The 18431-nt window shown below is 52.2% G+C and overlaps 1 protein-coding gene across 1 annotated transcript in view; it reads right to left on the reverse strand.

Annotated features, from left to right (window-relative positions):
• Window positions 1-15736: 15736 nt before the first annotated feature.
• LOC147091908 (uncharacterized) overlaps window positions 15737-18431 on the reverse strand; it is a 50650-nt gene continuing 47955 nt past the window's right edge. The window contains exon 3 of the mRNA XM_085976635.1: window positions 15737-17534. Coding sequence (XP_085832761.1) covers window positions 16503-17534 — 1032 coding nt within the window. The 3' untranslated portion in view covers window positions 15737-16502. The remainder of the gene's footprint in view (window positions 17535-18431) is intronic.

Raw genomic sequence — 18431 nt, forward strand, 5'->3', positions numbered from 1 at the left:
CACCTGGCTGGAGCTCAGAAAGGACAATCTGGGGGAGGATGGTACGGCGGGAACAGAACTCCAGCCTGGACACAGTCCTTCAGGGCCACACTGAGAGGGGCAAACGGCATTTTGGTTTTTCTTGTCTCTCTTCACTGACAGCAAAGTTGCCGTGCGGGTTAATCTCGAGGCGTGTGAGAAACGTGTCCCAGCTACTCTCAGCCATGGTTCAGAGCTCCTAGGCATGGAACAGAATGCTCCTTTAGGAATGTACCCCAGTGCTTTTATTTTAATGGCCTTATTAACCTGTGTTGCTACTTTTACTGATTTGTGTATCTGTATCCCTGGATCCCTCTGTTCCTCCAGCCCATTTAGACTCTTAGGGGGAAATTCGGTGATGCCCTCTTTGGGTCGCTAACGTCACTGGGGCTAATTTTAGCGCCCTGAAAAGGTTAGCGCCCCTGTGCATTAAATTCAGTGGCAGCGCCCCAGGCAGGAGGCAAGGTGCTACTGGAAGCGCTCCCCTCCCTCTTGAGGCGCTAACAGTGAATTTCACGGCGCTTCATGTCACAGCGCCATGCCCGTCAGCACATAGCACCATGCCATAGCAGACCTCCCTCCCTGATTAAAGGGGAGGGGCGCAGCACTGCGCACACCTGGGCCCTGCTGGACCACCGGGGAGTGGGGTGTCGGATCAAGAGGAGCGCCGGGCTGTGCGATTGTGGCCGACACCCCGAAGAAGAAAGGGGAAGGGGGCAGGTGCTGGCATTCAGCCAAAATAAAAAGTTGCCGCACGACACCTGCCCTTTAAGTGGCATCGCCGCGGCTGCAGAAACGACCCCTGACCCTGTCGGACATATCACCCGGTGATAGGTCAGGGGTCGTAGCCCAAGGTTGCAGCCGGGGTGCTGCGCTTGGCGATGATGTCATTGCCGGCGGTGCAGTGCCGCGGGGAGCTACCGACTACCTACGCCGCTAACCTCCTGCTGAATATCGCGGGAGGCACAAAGCAACCCAATTTCACCCCCTTGTCCAAGTAGTGAGTGGCCTCCTTATTCTTCCCACCAAAACACACAACCTCACACTGACCTACAGTGAAATTCATTAACACCACCTCACACTGATCTACAGTGACATTCATTAACACACCACCTCACACTGATCTATTGTGACATTCATTAACACACCACCTCACACTGATCTATAGTGAAATTCATTAACACACCACCTCACACTGATCTATAGTGAAATTCATTAACACAGCCCCTCACACTGATCTACAGTGAAATTCATTTGCCAATTACACACCCATTCTGAAATTTATTAATGTCTTCTTGCATTTTGCCTTCCTCAGTATTAACTCTACCTCCCAATTTGGTGTTATCGACAAACTTTGAAATTGTTCTTCTGATTCACACGTCCAAATCGTTTATGTAAATGGTGAACAATAGTGATCCCAGCGCCGATCCCTGTGGAACACCACTTCCCACCTTTTGCCAGTCTGAGTAGCTATTCTTAACCCCTACTTTCTCTTTTCTGTTTTGTGACCAGCTTGCTCCATAACAGTATGTAAGATCGACAAGATGACCAAGGTCAGGCTGTGTGGAGGGAAGGGCCAGGCAGCAGAATGGATGGAAAGCTGGCTACGAAGCAGAAATCAGAGGGTTGGAGTTAAGGGAAGTTTGTAGCGATCTTTCCATCCATTCTGCTGCCTGGCCCTTGACTCCACACGGCCTGACCGTGGTCATCTTGTAGACCGTACATACTGCAGACACAGTGCACCAGTGGTGGAGGGGATGAATATTGAGCCCTGTGGCAGGGGCGCCGATGAAGTGAATTTCTCAGTCCGTGAGTTTTGAGGCATCACTAGTGACGTTTTTCACCTCTTTCCACCTTTAAAAAAAACCTTGCTGCCAGTTTATTAAAGCCATTAACAGCCGCTCAGGTGGGACACAGCAATAAATGAGGCCTTGTTTCCCTCAGAATGACAGGCCTGAACCCGAGTTAGAAAACATTTAGTAATTAAACCAGACTGGGCGGGGCCTGAGGTGCGAGCTAGTAACCGAAAATTGGTGGCCAGCGTACTTCACACCAGGGCTGAGGATCCGGGGACTGGGGTTTCTGTGTCATTTATTGATTAATTTTGTTTATTGCCCAATCTCAATCAGACTGGCGGGTCATCTTGCTGTCTGACGGAGGCGCGGTTCCCCAATGGAGGGCTCTCTATGCGGGAGTCCTTCCCAGCACCATTGGGGATCTGGGGTGGAGACTGTTGCAGGGAGCTGTCGTGTGCAACAGATTTTAAGCTCCTTTCCGGACTCCAAGGCCAGATGTGTTTTTTGCGGCCTAGAGGAGTCCACGGGCCGTGTATATATTCAGTGTGAGAGGTTACAGCCCCTGTGTAGTTCCCTGAAGGGGCTGCTCCTCAACTCTTGGTTACACTTTAGCCCCACGCTCCTAATCTTTGGCCGCCCGGTGCGGAGGGGGGTGGGTAAGTGGGAGGATCTTCTCCTGGACCTGCTCTTGGGCCTGGCGAAAACAGCAATTTGTAGGCCCAGGATGGGCGGGTCCCATGGGGGGTCACTCTGGCTGCCTGCCTCTCTCCCATGGTCTTGTCCGTGCCCGGGTGGCCCTGGAGAGGGAGCAGGCGGTGTCCACCGGTTCACTTGATACCTTCCTCGACCGGTGGACACGGAAGGTATGAAGAGGCGATAATCGATCCTCACAATCACATTGTGATTTATTAATTGTGTGTGTGTCACAAATACATTTCTTCTATTTTGATACAAAAGCTCTACTAGACATGTTAAACTACTAGTTATTTAATCAGGGCTGCAGCTGCTGAAAGGTTGACTGTACTGGGGTTAGTGGCCAGAGCTGGCAGACGTGTTGTTCTGAAGTCTGATGTCTCACACCTGAAGAGTCTGTTTCTGTCGTGTTGTAATGACCTTTTTCTGTTGCCTGGTGTCAGAAATAGAAATCAAAGGAAGATGATGCCTCACTCTGTTAATCAACTCTTTGACACATTTCCATTTCTTAATTTACAAAGATCACAACTCCATTAGTGAACAGTGGATTGCCAGTCTGCCACTTTTTAGTGAGGCTTGAAAGGATTCGCTGTGAAGCTACACCTGCCCATCTGTCTGTGTGTCACTGTGTTTGGATTGTGTTAGACAACAGTCCTAATATCTCGCCTACATCCATTACAATGTTTGAAATGTTAGATTGTACTTGGAAGAAGTTGAGTTTGAATCTAACAATTCTGAAATTGGGAGCTTTTAATGATTTCTGTTTTTCACATAACTATATAGTGATGTGATCAGTCAAAGCAAATTAAAAAATGGTGTTATTTACTGAACACAACTGAATAATTCTACAAGGATGCTACCGCAGTCTTCCTCAGTATTAACTACACCCCCCAATTTAGTGTCATCAGCAAATTTTGAAATTGTACTTCTGATTCCCAAGTCCAAATCATTTATGTAAATGGTGAACAACCGTGGTCCCAGCACCAATCCCCGTGGAACACCACTTCCCACCTTCCGCCCGTCTGAGTAAATACCTTGAACTCATCCCGTCATAATAACTGGACTTGTCTCCATTCCCGTGCTGAGGGGATTGCTGTACCAGATGGGAGGGGCAACATTTTGGGACTCTCGATTCTCCACCAATTCCCATTCCCCTTCTTTCTGGTGGATAATGGAGGTGCCACTGTGTGTAATGTGCAAGTCAGTAAGAGTTGTCAGCGAGGATTAATGGAATGTTTCAGACAATGAATTGTAGATTTTATAGCAAAGATTAATATATGATTGAAGTAAAAGTTCATAATTTTATTGTAAAATATTTCAGGAACACTCATCAGAAATTAAGGGGAAAGATCAGACAGCAGTACTTAAAGGGACACTGCAGCCCCGACAACTCAATCAGCTATATATCCAGAATATTAAAATCCAGCCCAGTTATAGGGGTTATTAACATCAGCAGAAACAAACCCCAACTGTCAGAATGAACATGGTTCAGTCCTGGATGTGATTAACAGCAGCAATAACAGCAGAATCGAACCTCTGCAGTCACTTGTGAACTTGCTGGTGTCTCAGCAGGTTGGCTGACTGATTGAATCCCTTCTCACACACTGAGCAGGTGAACGGCCTCTCCCCGGTGTGAACTCGCTGGTGTGTCAGCAGGTTGGATGACTGAGTGATTCTCTTCCCACACACGGAGCAGGTGAACGGCCTCACCCCAGTGTGAGCTCGCTGGTGTGTCAGCAGGTTGTATGACTGATTGAATCCCTTCCCACACACGGAGCAGGTGAATGGCCTCTCCCCAGTGTGAATGCGCTGGTGTCTCAGAAGGTCAGAGGAATTAGTGAATCCCTTCTCACACACGGGGCAGGTGAATGGCCTCTATGCATTGTGAATGCGCTGGTGTATCAGCAGGGTGGATGAATTAGTGAATCCCTTCTCTCACACGGGGCAGGTGAATGGCCTCTCTGCAGTGTGAATGTGCTGGTGTATCAGCAGGGTGGATGAATTAGTGAATCCTTTCTCACACACAGGGCAGGGGAACGGTCTCTCCCCAGTGTGAATGCACTGGTGTATCAATGAGGTGAGATGACTGCCTGAATCTCTTCCCACAGTGAGAGCAACTGAATGGTCTCTCCTCAGTGTGAAGTCGCTGGTGTGTCAGAAGGTGGGATGACTGACTAAATCCCTTCCCACACTTGGAGCAGGTGAACAGTCTCTCCCCGGTGTGACAGCATCGATGAGTTTCCAGCCGGGACGGGGAGCTAAATCCCTTCCCACAGTCCCCACATTCCCACAGTTTCTCCGTGGTGTGGGTGTCCTTGTGTCTCTCCAGGTAGGACAATCGGTTGAAGCCTCATCCACACACACAACACGTGTACGGTTTCTCCCCGCTGTGAACGGTGCGATGTTTTTTCAGACTGTGTAACTGGTTAAAGCTCTTTCCACATTCAGTGCACTGAAACACTCTCACTCGGGTGTTTGTGTCTCGTTGCTTTTCCACTCACACCGATCTTTGAAATCTTTTCCCACAGACAGAACAGGCAAACATTTCTCCTTCCACATGCAAAGGCCAATGATATTTCCCTGTAAAAGCAGTTTACAAAAGACATCACTGTAAGTTCAGGATTAAAATTCGGAACAGATAATTCTAGTTTCTATGGAACATTCTCTCCTCTCTTATTACATAGAATTACACAGATTGTACAGCACAGAAACAGGCCAATCGGCCCAAGTGGTCCATGTGGTGTTTATGCTCCACACGAGCCTCCTCCCATCTCTCTTCATCTCACCCTATCAGCATCTCCTTCTATTCCTTTCTCCCATGTGTTTATCCAGCTTCCCCTTAAATACATCCATGCTCTTTGCCTCAACTGCTCCCTGTGGCAGCAAGTTCCACATTCTCAGCACCCTCTGGGTGAAGGCGTTTAATCTAAATAGAACTTTCCTGGGCAGCCAATCAGCACTGCTGCCTCTTTTGTGCAGTTCCTGGCGAGGCGTAACAGTTGATATTTTCTGATCAAAAAGAGCTGAGCTCGGCAGCATTAGTCCTGTTTTGCCTCCTTTGGAGACCAGGTGTACGAGCAGAGCGAGCGCAGCCTTCACAGCAACTGCAATAAAATTGTTACAGTTGTGAAGGAACTTTGTGTCAGTGCACTGGACCACAAACAAAGTATGTGTGTCGATTATTGTCTTATTACCCTACTGTAAAGTGCCTTGAGATGTTTTAAAAGCTCTATATAAAGGTAAGTTGTTGTTGGTGTATAGAGAACTCTGTTGAAATTTAGTGAAATGATCAATAACCAAGGAAGATCATTTCTTTGTTTGGTTCTGTTAGTTTCCACAGAATTATTGAAAAGTACAGCACGAAGGAGGCCATTCAGCCCATCGTGCCTGTGCTGTCTCTTAGAAAGAGCACTCGTGCTTAGTCCCACATCCCTGCTTGTTGTCCGTAACCCTGTAAGATCCTCATCCTCAAGTACCCCCCCAACTCCCTTTAAAATCATTGATGGAATCAGCTCATGACCTTTTCAGGTCGAGCGTTCCAGATCCCGACAACTCTCTGAGTTTTATTCAATTGTTACCACAGTTGTTTCTGTGAAGGTTTAATAATAAATGCATTTTGCTCTGAAAGTAATTAAAACATTCCTAGTATATAAATAGACATGCATCAAAATATTAAAATTGTGGGAGGGAGGGCAGTGATCGCCAGGGCCCAATAAACAATGGAATTCTTCTTTCCCAACCTAATGCTCAGAAGATGAAGTCCCAGAGCTGCCTCTGGCTCCGTTCCACCTGCCCTATTCTGACAAGCTGAGGTGTTGGTCAGTGCACTGTGATTGCCCTGTGGGCAGAAAATGGCAAATCTAGAAATATGACCAAAATAACACATTTCAACCGCAAAGCTGTAAATCCCCGTCCCACACACTCTCCCTCCTCCCTGTGCTGAAATCCAAACCCATCGCACCATCTCCAACATTTCTTTCCTCCACTCCCAGTTTTCCCCCTCCCTCTACTCTGGTTGGGTTCAGTTCTACACCCGCTGTGTGCAGAGTGAGAATAAAATCAATGAGTCAATGATTGTCTGTCCTGGTCACTGGGACCCTGAAACCTTCAGGTCTCCACCCGCTGTGTGCAGAGTGAGAATAAACTTAATGAGTCAATGATTGTCCCTCTTGGTCACTGGGACCCTGAAGCCCTGCCCACTCTTTGTTCCTGTACCAAGATGGCCACACATGCGCCCTGCTGCAGGTAGAACCGGTCTGTCTTTCCTGCACCAAGATGGCGGAGTGTAACCCGGGCCTGTCACCGAGAAAAAGCCTCACCGCTGCCATCCGGTGGAACACATTCGGCCGCTGGATCTCATTCGGGCTTGAGACCGTTCTCCAACTTAATAAACCCTGCGGCGCAGCCTACCCTCAGTTTATTTAATTATTTATATAATTATTATTTTTAATGACATTCACAGAGCTCAAGTCTCGGCTCTTTGTACATACAAAGGCACAAGGCCTCATGCCTACAAGGCAGGGGTCCCCGTCTCTTCAAGTTAATGATGTGATCTCCAAGCTTCTTGATCATCTTCACTTGATCATCCAGATAGTGGGTCTCCAGGAATTCACACAGTTGAGGGTCAGTGCTCCCAGTGGAGAGTTTGTGCAGATCCAGCAGACACTGGTCGACATTCTTCTCCATCTGCAGGGCTCTCTGCATCGCTGAGCGGAGTCTCTCACTCTCCCGACCGAACAAGTGGACTGTAAAGAAGCTTAAAAACACTGGATTATTTTTAAAAACTTATCAAATTAAATTACAATCACATTGGCCAGGGTGATGATGCCCTCCAGTCCCCGTGGCACCCACCAGTCTTGGAAGGCCTCAAGCATGCCGGCAGACATCGCGTGCTCCATCTCCAGGGCCACCCGGGCATGAACATAGTCGCGGAAGAGAGGCAGGCAACTGGGCCGAACAACCCCCTCAACCACCCGCTACCTGGATCTGTTTATGGCCATCTTTGCCAGGCCCAGGAACAGTCCAACAAGGAGGTCCCCCGACCCGCCCTCTCTCCTCCGAACAGGGTGGCCATAGATCCGGGGCGTGGGACTGAAGTGCAGCCAAAAATCGAGGAGCTGCCCCTTCAAAAAATTGAACAGGGGCTGCAACCTCTCACATTCCACATAAACATGGAACACGGACTCCTCTCGGCCGCAAATATAGCAAGAGGCCTGGGAGTCCGTGAACTTATCTAAAATCTTATTGCACGGGACTGCTCCATGCAACACCCTCCAGGCCAAGTCCCCAATAGATAAAGGGAGGACTCCCGCATAGAGCGCCCCCCATTGGGGACCTCCGCCTCCACCGGATGGCAAGATGGCACGCCAAGGCGTATCCGGACAGCAGGCGAAGATGACAAAGTGGAGAGTGTGCAGGAGCAGCCCGTACAGGAAACCCCTCCGCGCAGAACTAAACGGCACGGAGGGCATTTCCCCGAGACGGCTCAAGTTGTGAGGCACCGGTTCCCGAGAGGGGTTTCAGGGCTGTGTGCCGATGAGGAATTCCATCCGAACAGGGGTCAGTTCGGACGGGATCGCCCCGCGTGCCTGAGCCTCCTCGATATACCTATTGGAGTCGGGGCCCAGTGCCGCTTTCAGCGTCTCGATGGCTTTGGCCGCGATCCGGACATTGGCCCAGGACAGGCGCTGTGCCAGCTCCTCCGGCACCATCCAACCCGCTCCTCCGCCATCAAGCAGGTCCCCGACCCTGGTCACCTTACCAGGCACAGCCCTGCCCTCCGCCAGCCGCCCGATCCAGCGGTCACGGAGGTGCGGATTCCTGAGCAGCGGCTCCTGAAGGAGAGCCGCCACTCCTGATGGGGGAGAACTCTGCTTGGAGGCGATGCTGTTCCAGACCCATAGCAGTTCCTGGTAGAAGACAGGCAACTCCCGCAGGTAGGCACGCATACGGCCCAATTCCACAAACAGGAGCTGCGTATCATAGTTGAGGCCATGCAGCTGGCGGAAGAAATACGTCGCCAGCACACACCATCGAGGAGGATTCTCGACGTACAGGTATCTCTGCAGGGTCCGAAGATGGAAAGTCGCCGCCCGGGTGCGAAGGCACACCAGCGCCTGACCGCCCTCCCTAAGCGGGAGACTCAGAACCGCGGCAGAGACCCAGTGCTTCCCTTTGTCCCAGAAGAAGTCAATGAGCTTCTTCTGCATCTTGGCGACAAACGCAGGGGGCGGGATCAAAGTGACCAACCGGTACCACAACATGGCGGCCACCAGCTGGTTTATGACCAGCGCTCAACCCCTGTAGGACAACACTTGGAGCAGTCCTGTCCAGCGTCCTAGGCGAGTGGTGACTTTGGGCTCCAGCTCTTGCCAGTTCGCCGGCCAGGCATCCTCGGTGGGGCTGAGGTAGACTCCCAAGTAGAGCAGGTGCGTGGTGAAGGGTCTGAACTCCTCCAGCAGTGAATCCACCCGCCACTGGCCCACCAGGAGTCCAGAACATTTCTCCCAGTTGATCCTGGCGGAGGATGCGTCCGAGTAAATCTGCTGGCATTCTCACATCCTCCGCAAGTCAGCGGGATCCGTGACCATGAGGAGCACGTCATCGGGGTAAGCCAAGAGGACAACTTGCACGCCTGCCCTTGCAGAGCCAGTCCCGTCAACCTCTTTTGCAAGAGGCGCAGGAAAGGCTCCACGCAGACGGCATATAACTGACCGGACATGGGGCATCCCTGACGCACCACCCTCCCGAAGCAAAGGGGCGCCATCAAAGACACGTTAACTTTTATCAGACACTCCGCGGCGGCATACAGAAGTCGGATCTGGGTGACGAAATGCGTCCCGAACCCGAATGCGCGCAGAGTCCTGAAGAGATACTCATGATCCACCCTGTCGAACGCCTTCTCCTGATCCAGGGAAAGGAAGGTGACCGACAGACCAGCCCTCTGGGAATGGTGGACCAGGTCCCGGGCCAGATGGATGTTATCGTGGATAGTCTGGCCCGGGACCGTGTAGGACTGATCGGGGTGGATTATGTGGGCCAGCACGGTGCCATGACGGGCAGACATGGCCTTGGCAAAAATGTTATAATCCGTGGTAAGGAGGGAGACCGGGCATCAATTTTTTAAAAGGCAGAGATCGCCCCTCTTAGGCAGCAGGACAATGACTGCCCTGCACCACAAGAGGGGCATCTCCCCAGTCACCAGACTTTCCCGCAGGACCCGCGTGTCGTCAACACCAGGACGTCCCAGAATGCCCTCTGGAACTGGACTTTCCCCTCGAGAGCTGGCTGAGGGCACCAGTCAGCTCCACCAAGCTTAGCGGAGCGTCCTATTTTTCGGCGCCCTCCGGACCGACCATCAACAGGACCTCCCACAAAACTCTGTGCACATCATCGCTGGACAGATCCAGAGAGAACAGAGCCCCGTAATAGGCCCGGGTCTCCACGCTGATCCCCTCCGGATCTGAGACCAGAGATCCGTCGTCGGCCAGCAGCCCCAAGAGCTGCTTACAGACCCCCGTCTTTTTTCCAACGAGTAGAAGAAGGGGGAGCCGCGGTCCAGGTCCCGGAGATCTGGATCCGCGACCTCACATACGTACCTCGGGACCCAATGAGCTGTAGGTCCTTCAGCATGCCCTTCTTCTCTTCGTACACCTTCCGTAGGGCCAGGTCATTGACGACTTGACCGAGACGGGACTCCAGGTCGAGCACCTCCCTCTCCAATCGCCCGACCTGGGCCTCCCGCCTCTTGGTCGACCCCTTCGCGTACTCCTGACAGAAGAGATGGACGTGAGCCTTGCCCACGTCCCACCATAGCCTCAAGGAGGGGAAGCCCCTCCGCTTCCTTCTCCAGTCGGCCCAGAACCGACGAAACAAATCCTGGAACCACTCATCCTGCAGCAGCAGGTTGCTAAAATGCCAGTACGCGGGCACCCCCGTTCGCGTAACGGAACGAGCTCTGCCCACACCAGGTGGTGGTCCATGCCTGGCACCAGCCGCATAGAAGCCGCCGGAACGCAGGAGACGTATGCCTGGGAAATGTAAAGCCGGTCGATTCTGGACCATCCTCCTCCAGACCTCACGTAAGTGAAGGCGCTGGAGTCAGGATGGAGATTTCACCAGACGTCCACCAAGTCGAAGGACCCGACCAGGTCCCTCAACTTCTCCATCGCTGCCAGGCCGTACGGGGGACCCGAACAGTCCCTCGCCTCGAGGGTGCAATTAAAATGCCCCCCGAGGATGACGCACTCGCCGACGTCGATGGAGCCCAGAAGAGCGGACACTTCTTCAAAGAAGTGCACTTGCTGCGCACTGGCCGCGGGGGCGTACACGTTCACTAGATGGAGTGGCATGCCCCCCAGGCAAACAGTGACCTGGAGCAAGCGGCCCGGCACGTGCTCCTTGACCCCCAAGATCTCCGGCTGAAAATACAGGGCCAGCAAGATAGCCACCCCGCTGGAATAGTTGGAGAGATGACTCATGCTGACCCCTCCTTGCCACTCCAGGAGCCACGTGGCCTCATCCTCCAGAACGATGTGGGTTTCTTGCAGGAAGCACACCGCATACCTCCCGTCCCGGAGGACCGAGAAGTTATTAAATCTACGGCGTGCATCTCTGCTGCCATTGATGTTGAGGCTGGCTATGGTTATCTTCATGACAAGAGCATAGCGCAACCTCTACTTAACCTAATGGGAGGAGGGAGAGCGGCTGCTTGTCGACCGCCACTCCCTCAGCAGCCCAGCGAGGAACTTGTTGATCTGACGCTGCTCGCGCAGCCCCGCACCCCCGTCCACGCCCATGGATTTGACAGCGGCACGGACGGAGCCAACGAGCAGCACCAGATCTGACCATCTGTCTAGGGCCAGCCGGATTTTGCCAGGGTGACCCCAGCACGCAGCCAGAAAGTCCTGGAGTTCCACAACGGGGATGAGGGGGGACTCGGAGGTGGGGACATGAGGGTATTCACCGCCTCACTGGTGACGGAGTCTGACTCATCCTTGGTGCTCTCCACCGGGTTCCCTTCCTCCTCCGGGAGGTCGTTATCAGCCAGCCCCGCCTCTGTCTCGATCCCACCCCCAGGATCGGTGGCAGAGGATTCCTCCCTGGGCTCCTCCGGAGGTGCCGGGTCAGGAGGCGGCAGCGGTTCATGGCCCCCCTCAGCCCCAGGCACCGGGGTGCATGGGGAAACTGGGGAGAACACTATCCCCATTTCCCCCAACACCCCCGGCGACAGCATCGGAGGCAGAGTCAGGGGGTCTTCCCCCTCACCACCATCAGCCACTGACCCAGCAGACTGGGGAGCTTGAATACATTCCTTGGCCACGTCGAGCAGCGCCTGGGAATGGTCAGGACTGTCCTGGCGAGCCCAGCCTCACTGGCCTCACCAACCCCAGTCTCCAGGGCGCCCGACATGGCGAGATGTAACGGTTCTTTTGTTATTTCCTCCGCGGGTAGATCCGCGGTCCCCCCCATGCGCAGGGTCTCTTCCCCATCCCCAGGAGTCGCAGGCGGGACAGACTCATCTGTCGTACCCTCCCGAGGGACAGGCAACTCCTGCTGAATACAGATGACGGTAATAGTAGGGGGGGGCGCAGCACCCATGGCGGGTGACGATTCCCTCCGCGAGGAGGGACATTGTCTCTCATGGTCCTGCTCCTCTCGCAGGGATCGCGCCACCTTTTTGTTATGGAGGGACACGAAGGCTGGGAGACCTCCATACCTACCAGGGCCTCCTCCTCCGCTCCCTCCCGTCGAGCGGGTTGCTCGGGTCCCTCGAGCCCGAGCCCGGTCGCAGGTCTTAATTCTTCCGCCTCAGCAGTTGCGATCGCGGACCCGGGCACGAGGCCCCCCCAAACTCCGAAACTCCGCCGCCACCAGGGCAAGTTATGTGGGCATAAGTTCCAGCAGATCGTCCGTATCCGCGTGCTCACCGAGGAGACCTGCCCTAAGGTGTTTCATCTTCTTCTGCACCTTCCCTCCGTGCGGACAGTCTCCCTCCACCCCGCCGGAGGCCATGATGGTGTTGGCCTCTGATGTCGACCGCGCATCAGATGTTGAGGACGTGCGGACAGAATCGGGGGGGGGGTGGAGAGCGGCGACGGCGCCAGCCTTGGCCGCCTCAGATGTTCTGGTGGTCTTGGAGGTGGGGCAGTTCTTTCGTACGTGCCCCACCTCCTTACAGGCATGGCACCGCACACCGTCCGACGTCCAAAAGACGCGGAGGGCAGCCCCCTCGTGGCACACAATAAAAGTGCCCTCGGTGTCCTCCTCCCGCGCCAGCTGAATAAAAAGCTGGCACCGGAAGGAGAAGACGTGCCGGAGGCTGGCCTCCCTGCATCCGAGCGGGATCGGTGTGATCCCCGACCTCACCTCCCCCAGTTGACGTAGGTGGGGGAGGAGGAGCTGCTCAGCCGAAACAAAGGGCGGGACATTTGATAAGAGGATCCTCTGCATGGTGGCCTTGAGAGGATCCACCGGCAGGATGGTCCCGCCCACGGTGAGCCCCTTGGTTACGGCCAGGGACACCGCCCGCTCCGACCCCAGGAAGAACACAGCCTTGTCATACATTTTCGAGGCGACGATGATGGCTGAAGGGCCGACAACCTCAGCCGTGGCCTTCACGCATGCTTCGATAGTCATGTTGGGGTGAGTGTAGCTCTTCACCCCATGTTTTTTAGTGTGAAGGCGGAAAGTTGACGGGGCAGCAGAAGCAGCAGGAGCAGCCTTGGCCATGGCTGCCACACTTGCATATGACCTTGCTGGCCCCGTCACTGGCGATGATGTGGTCACCATCGTGGGGTGCTTATTATAAAGGGCTACACCCACCCCAAGTCACAGGCCTGGTGATGTTAATGGCCTCAGTGGTTGTTTTCCCTGAGCAGAGGGAGCTTTAAAAGTGAAGGCACACCTCTCCCCTTGTTGATTAAATTGGGAGAGGGGCCTTCTCCCCTCTGCTCAATGGGCAATTAATGGATATGAGGTGCCTCTTTAGAGAGAGGCAAAGAGAGAGAGAAAGGGGGGTGGGAAGGAGGGAGACCGCAGGGGCTGGGTCTCCACTCAAGATGGTGGGTGGGTGCTCGCAGGGGTGCACTCTCTGAAAAATAATCTCTATTGATGGTCTTCTTGTGGGGGGAGAAGATGTCTTCACCTGGGAAAATAAAGCTGGAGATGCCCAGGCTCTGTCCACCACCAGGTCTTAACGACGTGATAATTAAATGATGACTTCGCCTGGGCAGCTCCAGCTGTCCCAGGTCAAGCAATAGGGAGGGATGTTTGCTAGTGGTGTGTGTGGCCTAGTTTTTACAAGACACTCACACACACCCCTAGATGTTTTCTTCTCCTCCTTCTTTCCTTCCCCCCCACTTAAATACGAAGTCTTTATGAGAGTGCCCCATGAGACACCCACCTGTAGAAGTTTTCCAATGGCTGTCCCTCCTTCTGAACAGATGTAGGATGTTCGTTTATCTCCCCTCTCTCCCTCTCCTGTAATGGAGACCAGTTGGGGAAACAATGATGGGATGGCTTCCCTTTGTTGTTAGCTCTGGTCTGGTCTCCTGGTCTCTCCTCTCCTCTCCTCTGGCACCCCAATAGTAGCTGCAGCAGCAACAGATGTGCTCTCTCCTCCTGGGCACAGAGAGAGAGAGACCTCTCCTCTCCTCTCCTCTCTTCTGGCACAGCAGCAGCACAAGATCCTGGCTGGCTATCAGGGATCCCGGGGTTCATTAACCCACTCCCTGAGCGTTCCAGATCCCAACAACTCTCTGAGTGAAAACATTTCTCCTCATCTTTGTCATCCGATTGAGATTGGGCCATTTTTCACCACCTGTAGGGGTGACTCTGAGTTGCCCCAGTGACACCAGACAGGAGCAAAACCCATGATGGCAAGTGCCCCACAGATATTAAACAACCAATAACTGGTTACTTGGCTTTATAAACAGAGGAATAGTAGAATATAAAAGCAAAGAGATGATGCTGGAACTTCATAAATCACAGATTAGGCCTCAGCTGGAGTGTTGTGGACAAGTCTGGGCCCCACACTTGAGGAAAGGTGTAAAGGCCTTAGAAAGGGGCCAGAGGAGGTTTACCAGGATGTTACCCGGGATGAGGGGCTTCAGTTATGAGGAGAGGTTGGAAAAGTAATAAAATTAATTGAAATTAATAATCCGGTAGGGTTGTCCTGGTACATTCTACTGCCTTATGATTTGGGCTTTAAGCAGAAGTCCAAATTGCTCAGGCAGTATTGTGTAAGCCACAAAGAATATACTCCATCCATTATTCTATAATAAGGGCTGAGACTGAAGGTTTTTATGGCCACAGATCAAGAGATCATAATAGAAGCATATTGGCAGACTGGTGAGGCCACACCTGGAATACTGCGTACAGTTTTGGTTTCCATATTTAAAAGATATACTTGCTCTCGAGGCAGTTCAGAGAAAGTTCACTTGGTTGATTCCGAAGATGAGGGGGTTGACGTATGAGGAAAGGTTGAGTAGGTTGGGCCTCTACTCATTGGAATTCAGAAGAATGAGAGGCGATCTTATCAAAACATATAAGATTGTGAGGGGGCTTGATCGGGTGGATGCGGGGAGGATGTTTCCACTGATGGGTGAGACTAGAACTAGGGGGCATAATCTTAGAATAAGGGGCTGCCCTTTCAAAACTGAGATGAGGAGAAACTTCTTCACTCAGAGGGTAGTAAATCTATGGAATTTGCTACCTCAGAGTTGTGGAAGCTGCGACATTAAATAAATTTAAAACGGAGATAGACAGTTTCCTAGCTGATAAGGGAATTAGGGGTTACGGGGAGCGGGCAGGGATGTGGACGTGAGTCTAGGTTTGGATCAGCCATGATCCTATTGAATGGTGGAGCAGGCCCGAGGGGCCGTATGGCCGACTCCTGCTCCTACTTCTTATGTTCTAAGTTCGGACTGTCCTCCTTGGAACAGAGAAGGTTCAGAGGCGATTTATTAGAGGTTTTCAAGGTGGTGAGCGATTTTGATAGAATAAATTGGGAAAGAGACATTCGCTCTGGTGAGTGGGTCAATAACTAGAGGTCAAAGATTCAAAAATATTGGCAAAAGATCTAGAGGAGAGATGAGGAGAAATGTTTCCACTCAGAGTTGTGGGGATCTGGAACACTCGACCTGAAAAGATGGTGGAAGCTGATTACGTTAATAATTGTAAAGCAGAGTTGGACGGTGATGTGCCTTCAATAACCACAAAACTAGAAGTTATAGACTTTAACAAGTTGGCTTTTAATCACTAAGATCAGAGCTACATCTCAACACACCGACTGGCTCACAGGAATGAGTCAGGAAAGAGGAAGTGAAACTATACACCGTGTGGGGGAGGGTAATATACATGAGTACAGGAAATACAGGATAAAGACAAACAGATTTCATTACAGACGGGAACTTGAGCAACTGACAGGGTTACGGACAAAAAGTGAGGATGTGGGACTAAACACGACGACTCTTTCAAAGAGCCGGCACAGGCACGATGGGCCGAATGGCCTCCTTCTGTGCTGTAAGTCCCTATGAATCTATTCTATGAATAATAACTGTACAATACAGCGACATTCACAAATAATAATTCAATCATAATGTGACTGTGAGGATCGATTATTGCCACTTAGAATCATTGAAAGTTACGGCACGGAAGGAGGCCATTTCAGCCCATCGTGTCCGCACCAGCCAACAAAGAGCTATCCCGCCTAATCTCACTTCCCAGCTCTTGGTCCGTGGCTCTGCAGGGTAAAGCATCCCAAGTGCGCATCCAAGTACTCTTTAAATGTGGTTAGGGTTTCTGCCTCTACCACCCTTTCAGGCAGTGAGTTCCAGACCCCCACCAACCTCTGGGTGAAGACATTTCCCCTCAAATCTCCTCTAAACCTTCCAACAATTACTTTAAATCTGTGCCCCCTGGTTTTTGACCCCTCATGGTTCAGTCCTGGTTGTGATTAACAGCAGCAACAATAGCAGAATCCAACCGCTGCAGTCACTTGTGAACTCGCTGGTGTTTCAGCAGGTGGGATGACTGAATGAATCCCTTCCCACACTCAGAGCAAGTGAACGGCCTCTCCCCAGTGTGAACTCGCTGGTGTCTCCGCAGGGTGGAAGAACAAGTGAACCCAGTCTCGCAGTGAGAGCAGGTGAACGGCCTCTCCCCAGTGTGAGTGCGCTGGTGTACAGTGAGCTCAGATGACTGCCTGAACCCAGTCCCACAGCGAGAGCACCTGAACGGTCTCTCGTCAGTGTGAACACGTTGATGGAACATCAGTTCCCCGGAACTTTTAAAGCACTTCCCACAGTCCGAGCATTTAAAAGGTCTCTCGTCAGAGTGAACTCGCTGGTGATTCAGCAGGGTGGATGAGCGAGTGAATCCCTTCCCACACTCAGAGCAGGTGAATGGCCTCTCCCCAGTGTGAGTGCGCTGGTGTATAGTGAGCTCAGATGACTGCCTGAACCCAGTCCCACAGTGAGAGCACCTGAATGGTCTCTCGTCAGTGTGAACACTTTGATGGCGTATCAGGGTCTCGGGACTTTTATAGCACTTCCCACAGTCCGAGCAGTTAAAAGGTCTCTCATCAGTGTGAACTCGCTGGTGTCTCAGCAGGCGGGCTGTCTCAGTGAATCCCTTCCCACACTCAGAGCAGGTGAACGGCCTCTCCCCGCTGTGAACACGCTGGTGTATCAGCAGTTTGGATGAATTAGTGAATCCCTTCCCACACTCAGAGCAGGTGAACGGCCTCTCCCCGGTGTGAATGCACTTGTGTCTCGATAGGCCAGAGGGTTGGCTGAAGCCTCGTCCACACACAGAACATGTGTACGGTTTCTCCCCGCTGTGAACGGTGCTTTTTGCTTCCATGTTCAGAGGCCGGTGATACTCAGATCCGATGAGTCGACTGACTCTGTCAGATCTTGAAGTGATGTTTGGTTTGAGCTTCCTGTCTGTAAGTCCTCGCCTTCCAGTGCCCTGTAAAATTAATTTAAAACATGGAGCGTGAGAGACAACCCACAAAGGCAGGTTGTGAAATTGAGCTCAGTGAATCTGGACATTTGTGGGGCCGGCACTAGAAAAAAGTGACCATGAAAGCTGCCGGATTGTCAAAAACCCAACTGGTTCACTAATGTCCTTCAGGGAAGGGAATCCACCACCTGGTCTGGGCCTACACAAGACTCTGGCCTCTATGGGAGGAGAGAGAGAGGGGGGAGGGGGCGAAGGAAAGGAACTTTATTCATCTGCAACTCGACCAGAACTTTGATAGAACCTCCAAAACCCGCAACCTCCACCACCTAGAAGGACAAGGGCAGCTGTTGTATGGGAGCACCATCACCTCCAAGTTCCCCTCCAAGTCACACATCATCCTGACTCAGATATATTCATCGTTGCTGGGTCATAATCCTGGAACTCCTTACCGAACAACATTGTGGGAATACCTTCACCACACGGACTGCAGTAGTTCAAGAAGGCGACTCACCACCCCCTTCTCAATGGGAAACTGGGGATTGGCAATATTTGGTGCACTTGCGAGCGACACCCACATCCCAAGAATGAATTAAAACAAATCTGTAGATGTAAACTGGATTAAAAGCCTGTACAGAAACACTTGTTCCTAAAACAATACTCTTTTACATTGTACGGACAGTGTTTGTGTAACAACCTAATCTCCCCTAGAATCCACCTCCCTTGACAGTCTCACATTGGAAATTGTTGGGAACTCCTGGGCTCAGAAGTACTGGGGGTTAAACCCAGCAGCTTCTCCTCCATCTCCACTCCAGCTCCAACTGAAGCATAGAAACATACAAACATAGGAGACAGGAGCAGGAGTAGGCCATTCGGCCCCTCTAGCCTGCTCTGCCATTCAATGCGATCATGGCTGATCATCCAAATTCAGTACCCGGTCCCTGCTTTCTCCCCATATCC

This window comes from Somniosus microcephalus, unplaced genomic scaffold (genome assembly GCF_052327205.1).
Source record: "Somniosus microcephalus isolate GS21.2 unplaced genomic scaffold, FLI_Smic_1.0 unresolved_chr3, whole genome shotgun sequence".
Classification (NCBI taxonomy): Eukaryota; Metazoa; Chordata; class Chondrichthyes; order Squaliformes; family Somniosidae; genus Somniosus; species Somniosus microcephalus.